General features: G+C 43.4%; 1 protein-coding gene across 2 annotated transcripts; it reads right to left on the reverse strand.

Annotated features, from left to right (window-relative positions):
- Positions 1-6,412: 6,412 nt before the first annotated feature.
- On the reverse strand, positions 6,413-15,961 carry LOC124682979 (negative regulator of systemic acquired resistance SNI1-like). 2 transcript variants are annotated; one of them, XM_047217572.1, is made up of 15 exons: positions 15,828-15,961; positions 15,654-15,720; positions 15,420-15,513; positions 15,005-15,067; positions 14,796-14,885; positions 14,058-14,126; positions 12,792-12,873; positions 12,659-12,708; positions 12,320-12,505; positions 12,169-12,239; positions 12,026-12,095; positions 10,164-10,229; positions 7,725-7,877; positions 6,990-7,114; positions 6,413-6,805 (listed from the first exon to the last, which is right to left on the reverse strand). In XM_047217572.1, exons 1-15 carry the CDS (start codon positions 15,946-15,948, stop codon positions 6,727-6,729), a joined length of 1,386 nt encoding a protein of 461 aa, XP_047073528.1. In that variant the 5' UTR covers positions 15,949-15,961; the 3' UTR covers positions 6,413-6,726. The 2 variants fall into 2 exon arrangements, with proteins under 2 accessions (XP_047073528.1, XP_047073527.1); XM_047217571.1 differs by lacking the exon at positions 10,164-10,229.
- Positions 15,962-23,612: the final 7,651 nt, after the last annotated feature.

Raw genomic sequence — 23,612 nt, forward strand, 5'->3', positions numbered from 1 at the left:
GTGGATCAGGTCATTTCCACCGCCGAGATGGCCGCATACGATCATGTGTTCGCTGCGCCAATCCCTCTTGTCGTCCTGACAGCGATTGCGACACTGGTTGATCAGCAGATCCCAGCCACCACTGCTCCATCGCCAATGGCAGCAGCCGTCGATGTCGCATGCGAGTGACCAGTGCTGCCCTGTAACTCACCGTCGACCACCTCTTGATGGATCACGGCTTACGTATCGCTATCTGCTCAACGCGCGTGCTAGACGCCTGGCCATTAGATCGATGATTGACACTGCAAATGCATCCATTGTATTCTTACAAGAAACAAAGATGAACATGATCTACTCGTCCATTGTCTTGGAAACTCTTGGCCCGAATTCGATGACTACACGTACTTTCCAGCGCAAGGTACTTGAGGAGGTATTCTCCTTGCATGGAAGAGCATGGACGTGTCTATCACGGACCCAATGTTCACCATGAATGCCATCACCGCCAAGGTCACCGTTGGCACCAACACTCCCTGGTGGATTTCGGTGGTTTACGGCCGCAAGAGGAGGACGACAAGATCAACTTCCTACAGGAGCTACGTGACACTAGGGCTGATTGTTAAGGGTCGTGGATGCTCTGTGGAGATTTCAATCTCATCTATCGCGCGGAAGATAAAAACAATGGCCACTTAAACCGGAGAATGATGGGCAAATTCTGACGCCTCCTCAATGACCTGCTGCTTAAGGAGGTGTGCACGAACGGGCGTTGTTATACATGGTCGAATGAGCAGTCCCCTCCAACGCTCGTTCACCTTGATCGTGTGCTTTGCACCGCTGACTGGGAGGAAATGCAGAGGGAATGCCACCTCAGATGCCTCGCATCCGTAGTTTCTGATCATAGTCCCTTGTTGCTGGATTGCTCCCATATGCCCGCTGCCCACAGGCGATTCCACTTTGAGGATTTCTGGTTGCGCCTCGATGGCTTCCATGGAGTTGTGACCGAGGCGTGGAACTCGGTTTGGGACGTGGACCCTTTCCAGCGGTTGCGGCTACGCCTACAGGCCACTGCATGCAAGCTCACGAGCTGGAGCTCGCGCTCTATTGGCAACGTTAGGGATAAGATGGCTATCTCGCGCGAGCTCATGTTGCGCTTTGACAAAGCCCAGGAGGGCAGAGTGCTCACTGCGTAGGAGGAGCAGTTTCGCAAACAGCTCAAGGTTGCCTACCTAGGCCTTGCTTCCCTGGACCGAACGATTGCCCGACAACGTGCTCGCATAGCCTATCTCAAGAAAGGAGATGCGAACACCTCCTTCTACCACCGCCAGTGCGCATATAGAAGGCAGAAGAACAGGATCTTCAGCATCACCACGGACAATCAGGTGCTTACCTCCCACGATGACATGGTAGAGGTAGTTTTTGCACACTTCGACACACTCCTCGGCACGGCAGTTGACCGGGAGCACACGCTCGACCTATCAAACCTGATTGAGCCTCGGGACCTAAGCCACTTTGATGAGCCTTTTGGAGCCGAAGAGATTTGGGGCGCGGTGAAGAGACTGCCGGCACGCAAGGCACCGGGGCCGGACGGATTCATGCGCAGAATTTCTGCGGGCTTGTTGGCCCACGGTCAAGCAAGACTTCGTTGACGTTTTTCAGAAGCTATTTGAGATGTGTGGCCGCGGCTTCAGGAAGATGAATCAAGCCCTCCTCACTTTGCTGCCCAAACGTGCTGACGCAAGCCATGTGTCCGACTATCGCCCGATCAGTACGATTCACCTCGTCGCCAAGATCTTCGCCAAAGTTCTATCCCTAAGGCTTGCTCCCAAACTCGACAGCCTCGTCAGCAACAACCAAAACGCTTTCATTGCGGGGAGAAGCCTCCACGACAACTTTGTCCTAGTGAGGCAATCTGCGAGACTGCTGCATCAGTTGGGCGCGCCAAGAATTCTGCTCAAACTAGACATGGCAAAGGCATTTGACTCCTTCTGATGGCCCTTCTTATTCGAGGCCATGAAGCAATATGGGTTTGGGGACAGGTTCCTAGAGTGGTTGTCCATCCTCCTATCATCTGCGAGCACGCGCGTCCTCCTGAATGGGGAGCCAGGGCCACCAATATGGCACCAACGAGGGCTGCGCCAGGGAGACCCTCTATCGCCCCAACTGTTCGTCCTCGCCATTGACGTCTTGAGCAGGCTTTTCAAGCGCGTAGTAGAGCTGGGAATCTTGCAGAGATTGCACCCCAGGAAGTTGATACCGCCCATCTCCCTGTATGTCGATGACGTTGTGCTCTTTTGCCACCCATCTGTTGGAGACACCACGACTGTCAAGGAGATCCTTAACCTGTTCGGTCGCTCATCTGGCCTCCGCGTCAACTTCACCAAGAGCTCGGCCACGCCGCTGCGCTGCACCCCGGAGGATACCGCGCTGACCGCTGAGCGCCTCGGCTGCCCACTGGCAACCCTTCCTATCACCTACCTTGGCATCCCGCTGACAATCCAACGATCGACCGCTGCTCAGCTCCAACCAATCGTCGACAGCATTGCCGGCCTCTTGCCAACATGGAAGGCTGGGATCATGAACAAGGCAAGGCGCCTAGTCATGGACAAGTCTGTGCTCTGCGCCATCCCTATCCACCAGCTGCTGGTCTACGCACCACCGAAGTAATCACTGAAAATGATCGAGAAGGTCAAGTGTGGCTTCCTATGGGTTGGACGTGTCGCCGCCAATGGCGGTCACTGTTATGTCAATTGGAGCCGTGTGTGCCGGCCCCTATCCTTTGGTGGCCTCGGCGTCCAGGACATTGGGTGTGCCAGTCTTGCCCTAAGACTCAGATGGCTATGGCTGTCCAGCACAGACAACGGTAGAGCTTGGAGTGGATGTTCTCTGAGGAGCGAGCACTCTTCTTTGTGTCGACGACCATGTGCATTGGCAATGGGCAGAAGGCCCTGTTTTGGGAAGACCGGTGGGTCAACGGTAGGGCCATCAAGGAGATCGCACCCCTGCTATACAATTGCATCCCCAAGGGACGATGCAAAGCTAGGACTGTGGCTGATGGGCTCCAAGGGAACAGCTGGGCAAGGGACATCCAAGGCTTTCTTGGAATTCATGAGATTGGACAGTACCTTCAGCTATGGCACTTGATCCATGCTACCCCTCTTAACGACTCACCGGACAGGCTGCTATGGAAGTGGACAACTACGGGCACCTACACCGCTAGCTCATGCTATCTAGCTACCTTCCATGAATCAACAGCTTGTTACTCCTGAAGGCTCATCCGAAGAACATGGACGCCACCGAAAGTGAAATTCTTCCATTGGCTTGCTAACCAAGACAGCTGGCCCGCTGAGCGCCTCGCCAGACACGGACTCCCGCACCATCCCAGATGCTTGCTATGCGACCAGGCGCCTGAGTCTATGAGACACCTGATGCTCGAGTGCCCCTTCACCCGGCAGGCTTGGCATGAGATCCTCGCATGGCTAAGGATGACTGCGGTTTCCCCTGACCATGAGCCATCCATCATGGACCGGTGGCGTCGCGCAAAAGTGGACACTCCCAAGCCGATGCACAAAGGCCTTGCCTCTGCCACCATCCTCATCCCCTGGATGGTATGGAAGCACCGAAACTCCTACGTTTTTAAGGGTGCCCGGCCATCAATCCCACTTTTACTCTCCATGATCAAAGAAGAGATTAGCTCATGGGCAAAAGCTGGTGCTAAAGGACTACGTGTGGTACTGCCATCCACCTGGGATGTGCACTGATGTATAGCTTGTATCTTGTAACCCACCTCTTAGGAGGATGTAAATTTTTTCTATCTTTTCAATGAAATGAAGCGCAAAGGTCCTATGCGCTTTCTCGAAAGAAAAAAAAACAAAAGTAGTGCTAAGGATTAATCATTATAAAGCTTAACAAAATATAGCGAGGTCTATAGACATAATTTGGCAAGCTTACCATATCTGTCAGAACGTGTCCTCAGAACAGCAAACTGCAAACTGGTTTCTTCTCTTACCAACACACTGAATTGATGCGACAATGATTTCATAACAGAATGGACGAAGCAGAGTGCACTGGGTTGCACAGAACATCAGCAACGGACTGACAGGAAAACAAAAGTACTGTAATGGCTTAATCATAGAAATCTTAATAAAATATAGCGAGGTCTATAGAAAGATAATTTGGCAAGCTTAAAGTAGCTATCAAAATATGTCCTCAGAACAGCCAATCACAAACTGCTTTTTTAATTTCTTACCAGACATTTTCTACTGCCAAAGCACCGTACTGAATTGATGCGACAAAGCTTTGCCTAACAAAAAAGACGAAACACTGATATAGTTTAAGACTCAACCAGTTGTTCCCTGCAGTAAACATCAACAACCCATGACACAGGGAAACCTAAAGTACTGCAACGGATTAACCAAATGAAGCTCAACAGCATACAGCGACACAGGATTCAGTGGTTTAATCTTCAGAATCAGTATCCGGCTTAGAGGCTTCCAGAAGAAGGTCGGAAATGGTCATTCTACCAGTCCGGAGATCCTCAAGAATTTCATCTTCACATTCTAATACCTGCGACACTTGGCCAGCCTGACTGTTTAAAGTGTAGAGGGAGAGCAGCAGAACCATGGTGAAAGGATGCGCATTCAAAGGATTACACACAAAGGCGGGCAGGTCGACGGAAGTTTCCGCTTCACTTGCGCCGACACTCTGACCTTGTTGCCCGTCCTTCAGGTGATACATGTCAATGGACGACGAGGCCAGGCGACCGGTGAAGTATATGCAATTGGCTTCAACCGACGGGAACTTATCGGCGTCGAGGGAGAGGCACCTACCAACACCGCCGATAAAGATGGCACGGCTGCCAATGCTCTGCACTCGTTCAAGCCTAGTGTCTCCGCCCGTAATTTCCATCTTGAAAACCTCCACGCGATCCTCAAGCTTGAAGACCACCAGCGTTTCTCCGGCGGATTCCACCAGGAAACAAAGCTTCCAAGAAGCGAGGTTCTCCTCATCAGGCCCTTGGAGAACGACTGGCGTCATCAGATCAGCAAGCTTGGTGGCCACCGCAGCTGGAAGCGGTGGCAGCAGCCCCTGGTGGCCGTCGATGGCGACACAACCTTGGACAGCCTTCCTGACCAAAGGGTAGGCGTACTTCTTCTTGTACCTCACGAAGCTTTCGCTCTCAGGGTTAGCCCTGTACAGCTTCTGAGAATCGTTGCAGTAGATGACGAGGTACGGTGGAGAGGAACCGGAGACGGCCGCCGCGACTACACGTGGACGCATGCGCGCCGCGAACCGAACCATATAGCCCGTAAATGGGTTGAGGACGGACGCGACATAAGGGGGGTCGCGGGCTGTCAGAACGAGGAGGCCGTCGGCGGTGACAGACACGACGTAGTACTTGCGGAGCAGCGGCATGTTCCTGCCGTGGAAGCGGCCGGAGGCGGTGTTCACCAGGAGGCGGGCGTCCTCCCCATGGGACGGGTAGTCGAGCATGATCCAATTGTGCGGGCGAAAGCGGTGCTGTAGGGTGTTCCTGGGATCGGCCGTGGCGGAGCGCCAGTTGCGGCAGACCGCGCGGAAGGCCATGTAGCAGTCCAGGTCGGCGGTGTCCAGCAAGCGCCCGGCGATGCGGTCGACGAGATCGAACGGGAGCAAGGACCAGCATACAATCGCCATGACTGGTCGAATAGGTGGGTTCAGAGCTTGTGAGATTTGTGGAGGGGGTTTTGCTCTCTTCGTTTTGGCAGGGGATGAGACAACGCGAGCAATGCAGTGGTTAAATATTGAACTTGGAGACGGTGAAGAGGAGCGGCGAACGGCCGCGGCGCATGGTGGCGATGTGGCGGCGAACGGTGCTGGACTGGCGACTCCGGTTACCTAGGGTAGGGGCCAGGGCGAGTTAAATAGGTCGGGGTGGGAGATTAAGCGTCCTGCTAGTATGGGCTGTTGGGCTAAGATGGGCAGGAGAGAACCTATTGTCACATTTTTTGGGCCCAACGGAAAGTGGTGAAGGGGTTAAGGGCCTTTTGGATCATATATGGATTCTGTACTGCATGGAATCCATCGTGGTTTTAGTTCAATGAAACAAACCCTCAAAAGAAATTAAATTTAAACTAAACCCACGATAATTATTATGGATCAAAAGGAGTACAATTTTGGTAGATTTTATATAGATTTGTTGATCACAAAAACCTATGACCACCTATAAGTCAGGCTGGTGTAACCCCGCCATAGTCCAGGTCAAAAAAATATATATATACTTCTCACATTAGTTCTGTGACTATGAAACAGCACAAAACCCTATGACCAGCTAGAGGCAGTGGTTTGCCGCTGTCGGTGGATGTCAGCAGACCAATCCAAGGATCATGTTGCGACCTCAGCAGATGGTGGAGCTAGATCAGTACATGGTGTGCAAATATGCACCCATTATTTTTTTGGCAGCATGTTCCGCATGGGAATGTCGTAACATATCAAGACACTGGTGGTCTGGTCACTGACTGGATCCAACTGATTTAGTACAACATTTACAATAATTTGGCTAAATGCAACTTAGTTGGTGGATAGTCCAAAGATAATGGAACTTCCCTTCTCTAGAACAAAAAAAAAAGTTGCATCACTTCGTTACAATTGGTTCAGACACTACCGCAATATATACATAGGCAGATGAGAATTCAAAAGCCAAAAGATCATACCATCATTCTTTTAAGATAAACCATCTAATCTCATCCATGTAGCCTCACAAGTCTCTTATCCCTACTCATTCTGCAGCTTCATAGTCAGCGTTGCGGCAGTAAACAAAGCTTCTTTCTCAAACTGCGAAATCTCAATGTCCCTGCAGAGACGATATACAAAAATTAGTAAATACAATAGGAACTTCGCGTAAATTTTTCATACTGATATCACCGGCTCCCATGCATGCAGAGATGGTACCACCAGACATCAATCAGTCTGCTGGATCTTGACCGTGTTCGAGACATGGCTGTCACTACGATATTAAAACAACAAAATATACTCACATGTTACATTCTCTCAGATTCTGGAAAGCGGACACAAACTTGCAAGATATCTCGAGGAGAGTCGCACCGATCATCTTTGTTGCATCATCAGCTTTGCTAGAATCAACTTGAATAGACAAGCAGGCCTGAAGAAAATATGGATATTGACTAAATTACAACCCAAAAGGTAGATTGCTATAACCAGAAAATACCAAAGAACATCAGGGGCAGGAACATTGAACACGGAGATCTAAAATGCTTCTTGTTCAAGTTTCTTAATAACGATACTATCATGCTCTTCAGTTAAGCAAAAAAAGGAACATGCTCTAGATATTTTCAAGCTGAAACAGCAACGCATATCTGGCTGGATTTGAACAATTAGTGGATGGATTGATGAATGAATGAAACGATGCAATTACCCTGGCTCAAAAATAAAGTTGAACATGTATCATTGTGCAACTACTTGTGCTTATCAACACCCTAACCCCTCCACGCCACAAAAAAACTATATTCTAGACTTAAACACACAGGTGCTTACTGCCTGTCTAGTGTCCAAAAAATTGACCAAGAAATTATATTCTCAGGTAAAAAGTAAGATAGTTAGTCACCTCTGTCCATATCTAGAAAGAAAAGGTGTTAGGGAATAGAACAACAAAAAATCCATCGTCGTGATAACATATTAATAAGTAACCTAGCAAAGAACCCAAAGCACACTTTATTTTGTAGAAAATCAGGAGCAGCATTTAATTCACTAGCCTGATATGCATGTGCTAGGAGAAGCTGGGCAACTTCTGGAAACATCTTCTTGGCCATAGCTTTTGCGCTTGCGGCCGTTGAAAACAAACTCAGAACATTTTCCACTGTCAAATCTTGTTGGGTATCATCTGACCTCCGAGTACGGACTGCAGGCTATAAACAAAAAAAAGGCAGCAATACCATTCATGATTTTGCTTTGGTCACAAAAGTAACATATGTAAAACCTTTCATGTGTACGATATAATGAGGAGAATCAACAAATTAGCATTCCAATATTAAAGTTTAAAGATTATTTCTAGTACAGATGTCATTCTAACTCCAATACTCCATGCACACATAAGAAGAGCCCCTATCAGTTCATACTTGATATCGATCTCAAATGTTAACCTTACCAAATGACATCCTTTTTAATTGACACTAAACTTATTTGCACTTGTAACTTCTATCAACGTGTCTAAAACTATCATTATTATAGGTCAACTAACTCCTGAGTTTCCTATTTAGAGGACTGATGGTAGAGACTAGGGTTCTACCGGGTCTAGGGCGCCCCCCTGCAGCGCGTGGGCGCCGGCCATGGCGGCGGCGGTGGCGGTGGTGGTGTTGGTGGCGGTGGCGGACGTGGCGGCGATGGGGTCGATGGGGGGGGCTGTTGGAGCCCATGAGACCTAGGCAATCTGATACCGAAGTGGTAGAGACTAGGGTTCTACCGGGTCTAGGGCGGAGATTGTAAGGGTGGAAGTGAGGGCGGAGAGGTTGGAGAGCTCGGCGCCGGCGGCTGGGCGCCGGCGCGGAGGAAGGAGGCGGCGGCTAGGGTTGGTGCGGCGGGGGCACAGGGTCTCCCGTCTCCCTTCAGGAGACGAGACAGTAATGATACTGAATATTGTCTGATTAATCTCGAAGGGATACAAGTGTTTATATAGGAGGACGGCCTCCTCTAAACCCTAATTTACTTGGGCTAAGCCCCTAATTTACTTGGGCTAAGCCCATAACTAGCCACTAGTGGGCTTCCTGCGTGTATAGGTCAAACCGACCATAACAACTGATAATTCAATCATGGTAGACTTTCAAATAACATCGCAGAGAGCAACCTAGCGAACTAGGCAATGGAGGTCATTGAAAAGGTTGTAATGGGATATTCCGCGGGCATGCTATTTACCACAAAGTAAGTTAGTTTGAAGTCAAGTGTGTTTGCGACAGTATTTCTCTAAATACAGATCTTACAAGTGTTGCGGACTACTCTGCAAATCTTAGCCTAATTACCTAGCTGTGAGAAACAAAAATGCTGGTTCAGCGTTGCAATTAATTTTGGTTGTGACCAGAATCAAGGTAACTCCTGTAGAATTTTTTAAAATGATATTTTATTTACCTGAGAACTCAATTTGAAATTACAGGTAAGAGGCCTATGTAATGAATAGAATAAACCAGTCTCTAATCCAGATAATGCTGATCAAGAGATGATTTGGGTGGAACGTTCTATATTGGAGAGACTATCTAAGAGACAGGTAAAACTGTATCGGCTGGAGAGCGACACTTGGTACCAACATAAGAGAGCGGCATAAGTACCATGCACGGGATGTCCCATGCCCGTACCTGCCTTTGGTTGCTTCATCTTTGCTTTGAGATTCACACATGAAAAGAATCTTTGCATGTACCCTACCCTACACTTGTACTCTCTCTGTTACTTTTTAGTACATGGATTTAATTTCTAGTGTTGAACTTACAAGACAGATATCTATTGAAATATAACAGATTAACATTCCGTTTTAATCAGTGTATTTCTTTCAATTATGTCTTTTAAAGAAACCTAAAAAGGGTACGTTATGATAAAATTCAAAATTTGAATTTTGAAACATATTTAAACATGATGATACACAATAAAACTCAATGAAACTAGATACAAAAAATTGTGTCTCAAATTAGACTCTAAGATAATTGCCAAATATTTTCTAACTTTGATGAACCTAGTTTGAACTTTGAAACATAGTGAAACAAAATGTTTCAAAGAAAAATTTCAGCAAGTTTCACGAAGTAACAACATGTTTCATTAAGTTTCAAAAGTAGGATTTCAAAAACTGTCAAGAATATTCAATATTGGTGTCATTCTATGCCCCCTTCACTAGTAACTCAAATATTTAAAAGGTTCAAAAATTAAGTTTGCGATTCAAAATCTGTGGAGATTTTAAGTTTTACCAATAGATGTAGTAGTATGGGTGAGAGGGAACATAAAACTGTAGAAAAAAGAAGCAAAAAGAGGAGAGAGAAGGTGGCCCCGTGCACAGGAGAGAAGCACTTCTCACCAACATTTGCTTGATAGTTGATACAACAATTTTCATGGGCATGTATACTAAACAACAATCATTGTCTCGTAAAGGGGTATTTCTGAAGTTGCACAAGGTTTTTGCAGTAATTCAGGTGATTATAGAAATAAATTTAACATACCTTGCCATAGTATCTTAAAAAGTACTGCAAAATAATCTCCAGTTTCCACTTCCATTCCGTGAAAGCCTGACACATTTAATAAATAAATCATTAATTCACTAGCTATTATTGGCAAACAGTTCAGTTGCGAAGCAATGTTTGAAGTAGTTAGCTATCGCATGCATGGAGCTCCGCTAACGCAGCTATGGCAGCAATTGCGCCAAGTAGCAGTGCTGTTTCACTAAACTTGTAGCTAGATACAGCACAGCTATTCCATATAAATGACAATGGGCCAAAACAACAAGGCACACCTACTGAGCAATGGAGACTGGCAGGCGCCGAGGCCCTTCGAGCAACTCCAACATATCCCTTATATCACCCTGGCCCTTAACATAAACGCTTTTTTAGGGTTTTGGCGCAATTGGATCCCTTCTATTAGCTAAAACTTAAAAGTTTAAAAAGTGCCCCATAAATCGACACCCGAAAACCTCAGATTACCAGTTTCTGGGGCTAATTTTAATGAGCCCCATAAACCAGATTTTTTGTGGGAGGGAAATTTCAGCTCCCGCCAGCGCCCTTCCGCTGCTGGACTCACCGGACCTACACCGAGTTCGCCCAAACCTTTTCTGCAGCCCTTATACGCATTTTAAGGAGCGGCGTTTTAAGGGATACCAGAGTTGCTCTTAGGAGACTGCCACAGCATTCAAGCCCCCCAGACCTTCTGGTCATAGCATATAACTTAGCTTAGGTTACATTCCTCTCTTATTTTTCCATTTTGTAGATAGTTCAGGATTCTGTTTTGCTTAAGTTTTGCTTTTGTTAGGATAGACTTTTTCGAGTTTAGTTTGGTTTTGGCTTTTCAAAATTTTACGCCTTTTCTGTGTTCTTCCTCTAATATAAAAAACACCAAAGAACGCCCTTTTACCTGCAGAAAGACGTGAAGACCAGAAACACTAACATAAGTAGCTGCTTAATCATCAACTTGGAGAACCAGGCAATACATTAACACCTCTAACCTATGCATCTTCTCTTTCCAGTTGTCAGCATCTCACATTGATTTGTGTTCAGTTCTTGACTTGTTAGTTCTTCACATTTATTTATTTCTTGCTTATAGGCATGTCGGGCAGATGAGCACTACCTAATAGTGGTAGTATCCCTCAACAACTAAACCATCAAACCCAACTTGGACTCATTGCAATGTTCAGATTTGTCCAATGTGACTTATTTTGTGTACATATTGATATATATTACGATTTTCCTATTTTCTAATGTTTAAACGTGAGGCGGAACAGCTCCAGCAGTAACTACTGATCGCTGATGTAACTATTTAGGGCCTACCCATGAAGCCAGGAATCACACAAAACGAGAACTTGTTGCGAAGGAACAAAACAGGTTCAAGAACATGGAAAGTACAGTTATGTATGCACTGTACATTTTTGTAGAAGTTTGGAGTGCATGCAAAGCAATCAAATCAAAATAGTCTGTATCAGGAATCACAATGGCAATGGCATCCAGCAAGGATGATTGCCTTATTTTAATCTCCTTTGGCTGACTTAACAGGGAGATTCTATTTTTCTCAAGGACATTAACAGGCATAATTTTTGATTTTTGTTATTGTTTCGAAAGGAAGGAGCCAACAGATTACATTTCCAGTCGAGTCATCTATTCAATTTAGTGTGTGGTCTTTATTTTCTACAATTAGTTGGCATGAAGCACGCAACATGCAATAAAATGTAAACTTAAGCTTTAGACTCTTCTATGAACTTTGAGAGGGTTTACAAGCTTTAGAGCACCACCGATTTAGTTCCTCGTGTAAAGTCAGCACTATAAGGTACAATAAAAAATGAGTAAGATGCCAAAAGGGTGCAATGGTTTGCAGTTACCAAAAGAAATGGGGATAAGTTGATTGTGTTGTAAGGTAGCTCATCTAAAATAACTTCCAAGATAGGATTCCTACAAAGAGAGAAATGGAATGTCAGACACTAACAGAGGTCACATCTTTAAGGAAATGATAATCAGAACTGACCTGGAACCATCAGCTCTTGAAGTCATGCTTAATTTGTCTGCTTCTTTTCTAATCAAGTCAAGGTTTATAACCTGCAAAAAAAAAAATTTGTTAGAACCTATTCTTTATGCAAGGAATCTGTATGATAAAATTACTCTATGATATAACGCACCATAATGAAAAGTTTTTTGACAGACAAAAGTGCTTCTCTTTCGAATTCAAGCAATGAAAAGGTTAAGGAAGAATCTGAATCGGATGCTGATTCAAAAGATATCTTAGCTTCAACTTCTCTTTGATGTTGGTTCAGAAGGGATATGCAGTTCTTGACAAACGATTTGAATACCAGGTTTCGTGATCTCTGTTAACAACACAAAATTACTTTCACGTAACTGCAACCATGTCCCAGTAAAACCTTTTCTTCAACAAAATATGGCGAGAAAATAAAATACTATGCAAAGAGTTAGACCAGATAACTAAGATATTATCGGTACGTGATGGATGTGGGTCGTACCAGAAGCCCACTTAAAAGAGATTCCCTGATAACCACCCAGTCTAATGACTCTGTAACAAAATCAGAAGAATAATAAGAATATCTTATCTTCTACAAAGGCATACTAAATTAGTTAAGTTCAGGAGTACATTACCTTTATATGCAATATTACGAGGTACAAAATCAGCCTCCAGTGTGCTAACGAGATACTGGAACAGCACCATGTTCTCTATACGCTAAAATCCAAAACAGAACAAACTTCAAACCTCAATGACAGACGAAAAAAAACTATAAATACATATATTTTCTTTCTACAGTACTCTGCCAGGGGATGTGATAATAGAGCACAAGAACCCTGTGTGTAATTCTTCCAAGGTATAACTACAAAATCGTGATCATATGAATATACATTCAAATATAAACTGAATGGTAACATTTTGGTGGCACCAAAAATAAATACACTTCGCTTGTTGCTAATAGTTACAAAATTTGGATCTTGAAATGCTTGGACATTTTATGGAAGATCAACAGAGGGGGTATAAACAATGGCACAACATACTGCATTACATGTCATGTACATAACAATATAAAATATAGTTGCCTTGATTTAGGGGTAAATCGAATTACTTCGTCATCACACAAGGTTACCTCCTTCAGGCATATTACATGTTTCCTAATGTAGCAGATTCAGTGGTAGACCTTTTATTATTAACTGTCACTCATTTCCATTATCCTGTAGACAGATATTTCCAGTCAAATTACTCCCATCATTTGAAGATCATGGACCAATAAAATATCTAGAGCAGAGCAGATGATCAACCACCAACTTTATGTGCACGGCTGGACATTTTGCACACTCCTTTATGTCCACAATACCCTTTCTTGAATTGACTAATTACTTCAATAAATAAACCAAACAAGGTGATATTAACAATCAGAGAGATAATGGACCACATTCAAGATACTTAAGTGAAGAACAAGACATTAATGGCCAAGCATATGGTACATATATTCTTGAAGCAAGTCAATTTTTCAACGCTGAAATCGAGAATCGTCTGAGTAGCTATCTCGAACTACTCAAACCGTCCACTTTACAACCTCGGGCAGTTTCACATGTGGTTTCGGTTCAAATGAAGTTAGCCACATCACTACCACGCCATAAAACAAAATAGCAAACAGAGAGAACAGAGTTTGGACGCTGGACAGGATGAGTAGTGGGGACTCAGTGTGGTTTTAATCCATGTGAACTCATCTGTTTGATGGCATGGTAGTTATGTGGCATACATGTGGCATCCACATCTGTCGAGAACACCTGGGGTGCAAAATGGACGGTGGCCATAGAAGTGGACTTATATAGGAGTTGAGAGTTGAAAAGTGGAGCTCTTACTGTTCTCAGAAGTTAGAAACCATCAGTAATTACCTTAAGTCGATTATTAGTACTTGTATCATTAGCTGCTTCAACCATGTCCTCGATCAGTAACCCAAATCTCTTCAGAAGGGTAAAATTGAATTAGATATTTCACGACACAGAAAACTCAGGAAAGACAAATAATATGATAATATTGCCAATTAGTTTTTAACATCCAAAAGATACTCCCTCGAGTCCTTTAAAAGCTATCATTATGGATATTGACACGGCCTTCAAAATACAGCTTTGATCATTAATTTATATTATAAATTATTTTATAATACAAATGGTATACTGTGAGAAGGTACTGTTTGAGACATTCTCATGTATGCTTTTCAAGTGTTCAATCTAAATATGTGTAATGATATTAGTGGTAAAAATTTTAAAGATTGACTCTATCCTTGGTTTTTTTTATAGGACCAGAGGGAGTAGTAATCCAAAATAAATCAGACTAAATGGCAAGTTGGCAACTCTACTTCCTAATTCCTACTTAGCATTTATATTTTCCTGCTGATTAAACAATCAGCTTGATCTTCTTCCCGCTGATTAAATAATCATCTTGATCTTTTTCTTTTTCCTGCTGACTTCATGTTTTAGGGCAGGGGTGGGTTATCCTGTAAGCCTTTACACTTGTTCTCTTACTTCTTTATTTCTAGCCACTTGATTACTTGAGTTTCATGTGCTGGTAAATATTACATATACGAATAACAGCATAAGTAGATAATATGTAACACCTTAACGCTAGCTTACCAAAGGATCAAAGAGGTGGCCTGTGCGCCTGGTGTTTCCCCCAATCTCGCCGCGAGCAACATTAATGTCAGGGAGAAACGGTGACCATGACTGGAGAATGGGAAAGTATTCATGCATGTCATATCTTAAAATACAATAGAAGTATAAAACTGATAACGGTACATAAATTGCTGAAAAAGCATCTGCTCAAAATATTACCATCTTCTTACCTCTTCAACAATAACTAAAGCTTGGTGAGGACCAGAATTTGTCAAATAAGTTCTTGGATAGTGCTGAAAGTTATCATCAAAAGCACATGACATGAGATGAATCATTAAATGACAGTATACTTAATAGCATATAGGTTTTAAAAAATGATGTAGCTTAGTGGTGTGTCAGTGTAGGAATGCTTGAGTTATTAAGTGAATAATTGTCATTGTACTGGAAAAAAAATGCTTCAGCTGTTAACTGAATATTAGTTATGGTACTGCACAAAGAAAAGGTAAAATTGTGTAGCCATGGTATCGATGGGAATCATCAATATAGTAGCCAGCATTTATCTCTGCACTGGGAGTGGAGGGACAAGGGACACTCAACTTGAACAAAAGTGGCAGGAAGTGAGAGAAACGGGTACAGAAATTTCACCTTGTCCAGCTCTATTAAGAGATGAAAACTTGCGATGGTGACCTCCAAAGAGCTGCTGCTTTGAAGAATCTGAAAGACAGCATTGTGCATTCTCCTTCCAGATTTACATAAGTAGATGCCCATGTCATGTTCAGAATGAACAAAGTTAATTAATTTATAAACTCGGAATATACTTGTCAGATAGATACTGGACACAATATTCAGTCAGTGGCCAGGCAGGGATGGGGTCCATACCAAGAGGGGGGCGAGGGGCTGTCGCCGGCCAGGCAGGCGGAGCGCACGGCCTCGAAGAAGGCGGTTCCTACGTAGATGGAGGCAACACGTTAGCGCCGGCATCGGCGGACGGGAACGAGACCTAGAAAGTATTGGGGGGCGGGGGGAGAAGAAGGAGGGAGACGTGGTGCGTACGGTCGTCGTGGAGGTCGCGGGAATCCTTGATGCCGAAGGTGTCGAGGATGGCCATCGCGTTCTCCTCGACGCCACCATCAGCGGTGGCGGCGGCGGTGGGCGATTTGCGTGAGGGCGCCATTTTCTTTGGAAGGTTTGGGCGGGGCGGGGGTTTCTCTCGGCCGGGAGTACCTCACAGCGTGTTTCGCCAAGTTAAAGGATGGGGAATGGGAAATTTGGGTGGGAGTTGGCTCAAGAGGTTAGCAGAGCCCGTAAACAAACCGACTCCCTCGAGGCCTCGAGTTCAGTTCACCGAATTCATATTTACAGGTCGAAAAAATGTTATCATAAAGTAAAATCCGTAAAACACGAACTAAAAGAGTGCATAAAATATCGCAGGAAAATTGATCGATGATTATATATAGATGGATTTGATGCTCCATTAAGCATCATAAATTACATAATTCGATAATAAAACCTAAATAACTTACTACACCGACGGGCGCTAACTAATTTTAACCAAAATGCGGCCTAATGGCCTATGTGTGCGGCAGTGCCGGTAGTGGCGGAGCGTCGAGGCGGACGACGGCGTCAAGCTCGACTGCGGACGCGCTCCTCATGGCGCGCCGCCTCGTACTCGCGCACTTGACGGACGGCGTCCGCTGATAACCCACAAGTATAGGGGATCGCAACAGTCTTCAAGGGAAGTAAAACCCAAATTTATTGATTCGACACAAGGGGAGGTAAAGAATACTTATAAGCCTTAACAACTGAGTTGTCAATTCAGCTGCACCTGGAAAAGCACTAGTAACAGGGGTGATGTGAAAGCAAGCAGTAATATGAGAGCAGTAGTAACAGTAACACAGCAGCAGTAATAGTAATATGAGAGCAATGGCACCAGAAAATAGTTGATACTACTTCCAATGTCATGTAGAAACGAGTATATGATGATGGAAGATGGACCGGGATTCCCAGCTATCTACACTAGTGGTAACTCTCCAATAACAAGTGTTGGGTGAACAAATTACAGTTGGGCAATTGATAGGATTGAAATAGCATTAAGACAGAACATCAAGATTATTAATCATGTAGGCATGTTTTCCATATATAGTCATACGTGCTCGCAATGAGAAACTTGTACAACATCTTTTGTCCTACCGACTGGTGGCAGCCGGGCCTCTAGGGAATCTACTGGAAATTAAGGTACTCCTTCTAATAGAGCACCGGAGCAAAGCATTAACACTCCGTGAAAACATGTGATCCTCATACCTAAGCCTTCCCCTCCAGTTATCCCAATTGTTGTCACCCTGGGGCCTCGGGTTCCGGACATAGACATGTGCAAACAACTTGTAGATACAATCTAAGCAATAAGTATAGAGCTTAAATCTAAGATCATGCCACTCGGGCCCTAGTGACAAGCATTAAACACAACAAGATTGCAAAGCAACAATAACTTCACAAACTTTATAGATAGACTAATCATAATGTAACAATCCATCGGATCCCAACAAACACAACACCGATTACATCGGATGAATCTCAATCATGTAAGGCAGCTCATGAGATCATTGTATTGAAGTACATGGGGGAGAGAATACCAACTAGCTACGGCCTAGAACCCGTAGTCCATGGGGGAACTACTCACGGAGCATGATGGAGGCGGTGGCGTCGATGGAGATGGCTTCCGGGGGCACTTCCCTGTCCCGGCAGGGTGCCGGAACAGAGATTATGTCCCCCGAATTGGAGTTTCGCGATGGTGGCGGCGCCCCTGGAGTCTTTCTGGAGTTTCGTCAATTGGTGTCGAAGATTTAGGTCAGGACGGCTTAAATAGGCGAAGAGGCGGAGTCGGAAGGGCCACGGGGCCTCCTCACACTAGCCCCCCCCCCATGGGCCGCACCGCCACCACGTGGGGGCGCCCAGGGCTCCCCTCTGGTCCCTCTCTGGCTCTCTAGAAGCTTCCGGAAAAAATAAGGTTCTGGGCGTTGATTTTCGTCCGATTCCGAGAATATTGCCCAAACAGCCTTTCTGGAACCAAAAATAGCAAAAAACAGGAACTGACACTTCGGCATCTTGTTAATGGGTTAGTTCCGGAAAATGCATAAAAACATTATAACGTGCGAGTAAAACATGTAAGTGTTGTCATAAAACAAGCATGAAACATCAGAAATTATAGGTACGTTGGAGACGTATCAGCATCCCCAAGCTTAGTTCCTGCTCGCCCTCGAGTAGGTAAACGATAAAAAGAATAATTTCTGTAGTGACATGCTACTTACATAATCTTGATCATACTATTATAAAGCATATGAGATGAATGCAGTGACTCAAGGCAATGATCTATAGTTGCTAACAAATAGATAACATATAGCAAAACTTTTCATGAATAGTACTTTCAAGACAAGCATCAAAAGTCTCGCATAAGAGTTAACTCATAAAGCAATAAATTCAAAGTAAAGGCATTGAAGCAACACAGAGGAAGATTTAAGTTTCAGCAGTTGTTTTCAACTTTCAACATACATATCTCATGGATAATTGTCAACACAAAGTAATATGATGAATGCAAATAAGCAAGTATGTAAGAATCAATGCACAGTTAACACAAGTGTTTGCTTCTAAGATGGAAGGAAGTAGGTAAACTGACTCAACACAAAGTAAAAGAAAGGCCCTTCGCAGAGGGAAGCCGGGATTAAATCATGTGCTAGAGCTTTTTAAGTTTTAAAATCATATAGAGAGCATAAAAGTAAAGTTTTGAGAGGTGTTTGTTGTTGTCAACGAATGGTAGTGGGCACTCTAACCCCCTCATCAAACGAGACTTTCAAAGAGCGGCTCCCATGAAGGACGTTATCTCTACCAAGCAAGGTAGATCATCCCTCTTCTCTTTTATTTACACATGTACTTTAGTTTTATTTATGGTTGACACTCCTCCCAACCTTTTGCTTACACAATCCATGGCTAACCGAATCCTCGGGTGCCTTCCAACATTCACATACCATGAAGGAGTGTCTGTTTGCAAAATTAAGTTGCTTACTGATGAATCAGGGCAAAACATGTGAAGAGGATTATTAATGAAAGTTAATTAATTGGGGCTGGGAACCCCGTTGCCAGCTCTTTTTGCAAAATTATTGGATAAGCGGATATGCCACTAGTCCATTGGTGAAAGCTGCCCAACAAGATTGAAAGATAAAACACCACATACTTCCTCATGAGCTATAAAACATTGACACAAATAAGGAGTAATAAAGTTTTGAATTGTTTAAAGGTAGCACATGAAGTATTTACTTGGAATGACAGAAAATACCACATAGTAGGTAGGTATGGTGGACACACGTGGCATAGGTTTTGGCTCAAGGTTTTGGATGCACGAGAAGCATTTCCTCTCAGTACAAGGCTTTGGCTAGCAAGGTTGTTTGAAGCAAACACATGTATGAACCAGTACAGCAAAACTTACATAAGAACATATTGCAAGCATTATAAGACTCTACACTGTCTTCCTTGTTACTCAAACACTTCTACTAGAAAATATCTAGACCTTAGAGAGACCAATCATGCAAACCAGTTTCAACAAGCTCTACGGTATTTCTCCACTAATAGGTTTAAACTACATGATGCAAGAGCTTAATCATGATCTACTTGAGAGCTCAAAACAATTGCCAAGTATCAAATTATCCAAGACAATATGAAGCATTTTCTGTTTCCAACCAAATAGCAATAAGTGCAATAGCTTCCAACTTTTGTCATTGAACATTAAAAGTAAAACGAAGAACACAAGTGTTCATATGAAAAAGCGGAGCGTGTCTCTCTCCCACACAGGGATTGCTAGGATCCGATCTTATTCAAACAAAAACAAAAAAAAAACACACAGACGCTCCAAGTAAAGCACATAAGATGTGACCGAATAAAAATATAGTTTCAATAGAAGAAACCTGATAAGTTGATGAAGAAGGGGATGCCTTGGGCATCCCCAAGCTTAGACGCTTGAGTCTTCTTGAAATATGCAGGGATGAACCACGGGGGCATCCCCAAGCTTAGACTTTTCACTCTTCTTGATCATATATCATCCTCCTCTCTTGACCCTTGAAAACTTCCTTCACACCAAACTTCTCATAAACTTCATTAGAGGGGTTAGTACTCAAAAACATTAATCCACCTTGGCCCCGTAGTGACACATTGCAAGTACTCAATAAAACATTAGCTACAACTCTCCACGTCTAGAAAGCCTCACTTAAAGTCCACAAGAGACAATGCAAAAAACAGAGACAGAATCTCGTCAAAACAGAACAGCCGATAAACACGAATTTTTAAGAGGTACTTCCGTTGCTCAAATCAGAAAACTCAAAACTAATGAAAGTTGCGTACATATCTGAGGATCACTCACGTAAATTGGCAGATTTTGCTGAGTTACCTAGAGAGAATCATACCCAAATTCGTGACAGCAAGAAATCTGTTTCTGCGCAGAAATCCAAATCTAGCATCAACCTTCTATTAGAGACTTCACTTGGCACAACATTGCAATAAAATAAAGATAAGGAGAGGTTGCTACAGTGAGTAACAACTTCCAAGACATAACAAAACAGTAGCAAAATAAAGACATGGGTTATCTCCCAAGAAGTGCTTTCTTTATAGCCATTAAGATGGGCTCAGCAATTTTAATGATGCACTCGTAAGAAATAAGAGTTGGAGCAAAGGAGAGCATCAAAAAGCAAGTTAAAAACACATTTAAGTATAACCCACTTCCTATGCATAGGAATCTTGTACACAAATAAATTCATGAAGAACAAAGTGACAAGCATAAGAAGATAAAACAAGAGTAACTTCAAAAGTTTCGGCATATAGAGAGGTGGTTTAGTACCATGCAAATTTCTACAACCATATTTTCCTCTCTCATAATAATTTTCAGTAGCATCATGAACAAACTCAACAATATAACTATCACATACAGCATGCTTTCCATGATCTACAAACACATAATTTTTATCAAGCTCAAAAATAACAGGATTAAAACTTTCAAACCCACTTTTATCAATATAACAAGATGATTGATCAATATCAAAAGATATGGGACTCATACATAAAGTCAAGCACTCTCCAATCCCATTTTCATTAGTAGTACAATTAATATTATCAAGTAACTGTTGCGGTCAGAAACCCACCGGCGAGCAGCGACGGGCAACACGGTAGAGCCGGGAGGCTCCCAGGACTGCGGCTGGCCCTGGTCCCTCCGAGCGACGGCCCGCAAAGACTCCGGCACGCACGTCCGATGCTGGTGCAAGGGCGTGCCACCTGACCTATACCTGGTCGGGAAGGTGTTGGATGTGCCTCGCTTAGTTTCCTGCATGGCATACACGTAAACATTAAATACGAGCCTCGATCGGCTCTCAGGTTGTCCTGTGAATCGGCTCAAAGAGCCGATCCACCCATGATCCGTACGAGGTGTACGAATATATGGTGGTCCTGCTTGATCAAAATAAAGCTAAAAGATCTACTACGATTTAGGGTTTTCACCACATAATCGGAACATCCTACTCGTGATTGAGCCTGGCGGCCACGCACGGTGATCGTAAGCCGACCCTAGACAAGGCCTAAAAACCAACACGAAGTTGATCCCCGGAACATCCTGTCTAGGGCTAGCGAACTACACCCTACGCGCCACTGGATCCTTCAACCCGTTTGTAAGGCCTAACTATGCAGATATTAAACTAATCCTTGAAGAACAAGGAGCAATCATAACGGATCGGATCTACTAAATAATGATCAAGCGGGGTGCCGCCCTTACACCTAAGATAGGTGTAAGGACGGCTAGACGTCTAAGGGTTGCACGGACGAAAGCATATGATACGATGAACAATGCTAACCCTAACACATCTATGATAACTACGTTGCTCGCCATCAACAAGGCTTCAGCACGAGCAACGCATGAACGACGAATAAACGTGTACTGCCTAGATCGCAAGATGCGATCTAGGCAGCATGATGCTTACCTGGAAGAAACCCTCGAGACAAGGGAGTTGGCGATGCGCCTAGATTGGTTTGTGGTGAACGTGATTGTTGTTTATTTCATAAACCCTAGATACATATTTATAGTCCGTAGACTTTCTAACGTGGGAATAATCCCAACCGGGCACGAGCCAAATTCTATCTAATCGACACGTATCCTACTATATTACAGATACACGGGCAAACTAGCCCAAACTTTGCATATAAGGCCGATTCATGTATTCCTTCCATGTATATCCTTCAAGCCCATCTCCAATCGCGGCCCACCTCTGATCCGGTCAAATTCTGGTGATAACAGTAACATAGAACCATCATCTAGAGATTTATCATAAACATTTGCTAAACAAAACTCTTTAGTACCATGCATTTCGACATCAGGCACAAACAAAACATTATCATAAGATTTATCAAAGTAGCATGGATTATCATAGACAACAATAGCATAATTATTCTCGCAAGTTTTACTCATAGGGAATATTTCAAGAGAATCCACAGGAACATAACATTCATCCGCCTTTGGTAAGCATGGAGGACAATCAAATAGTGTAAGAGATAAAGAGTTACTCTCATTAGAAGGTTGGCATGGGTAGCTAATCCATTCCTCCTCCTCTTGTTCATCGCTCTCCTCTTCTTTTTCATCCAATGAGCTTTCAGGTTCATCAATTTCTTCTTCCACTGGTTCCTGCAAATTGTGAGTGCATTCTTGTGCATTAATGAGTCTCTCTTTGTAATCAATGATATAAGGATTATCACTGTAGCTTTCTATGCAAAAATTAAGGATAGAAGAGACATAATCTTTAAGGTCCTTACAAACAACACAAGTTTCATAATTTTTAGCTATGAAGGATTCGATCTCAGAAGCTCCCATAAACAAAACAAATTGTTCTACTTCTTCGAACCCAAAATGAATATAGCTATTCCAATTATAGTTCTTAATTAAAACTTCCTCACTAAAGCCACATTGAAATTTAAGATGTTTAGTATCCCGTTTAGAGCAACAGTTTATATCATGGCGTTTAAGCAAGATTTTAGCAATTGTATTCAATTTTTCTATCACAGACACTCATAACTTTTCCCGTTCTTGATTCTCTATAATTATTATATAATTCAATAAGCTCCAAATAGGTTGTAGGTTCTCCCATAGCAACAGTTTTTAATTTTTCGGTTTTTCAATTTTTTATGGATTTTCGGGTATATAGGGAAAATAAGACAAAACAAAAAGAAACTAGACAAAAATAAACTAAGCAAAATAATATTAGACAGAAATAAACTAAGCACAAATAAACTAGACAAAAGTAGACTAAGCAAAACAAAATAAAATAAAACGAGTGAGAGGTAGAGTGTACTCCCCAGGTGAACTTATGAGTAGAGTTATGCCTCCCCAAGCAACGGCGCCGTGAAAATAGTCTTGATAACCCACAAGTATAGGGGATCGCAACGAGTCTTCGAGGGAAGTAAAACCCAAATTTATTGATTCGACACAAGGGGAGGTAAAGAATACTTATAAGCCTTAACAACCGAGTTGTCAATTCAGTCACATCTGGAAAAGCACTAGTAACGAGGGGTGATGTGAAAGTAGCGATAATATAAGAGCGATGAGTAACAAGTAATACGACAGCAGTAATAGTAATATGAGATCAATAGCACCGAGAAAATAGTTGATACTACTTCCGAGTGTCATGTAGAAACGAGTATATGATGATGGAAGATGGACCGGGTTCCCGACTATCTACACTAGTGGTAACTCTCCAATAACAAGTGTTGGGTGAACAAATTACGGTTGGGCAATTGATATGATTGAAATAGCATTAAGAC

The sequence above is a fragment of the Lolium rigidum genome, chromosome 1, assembly GCF_022539505.1.
Source record: "Lolium rigidum isolate FL_2022 chromosome 1, APGP_CSIRO_Lrig_0.1, whole genome shotgun sequence".
NCBI classification, from domain to species: Eukaryota; Viridiplantae; Streptophyta; class Magnoliopsida; order Poales; family Poaceae; genus Lolium; species Lolium rigidum.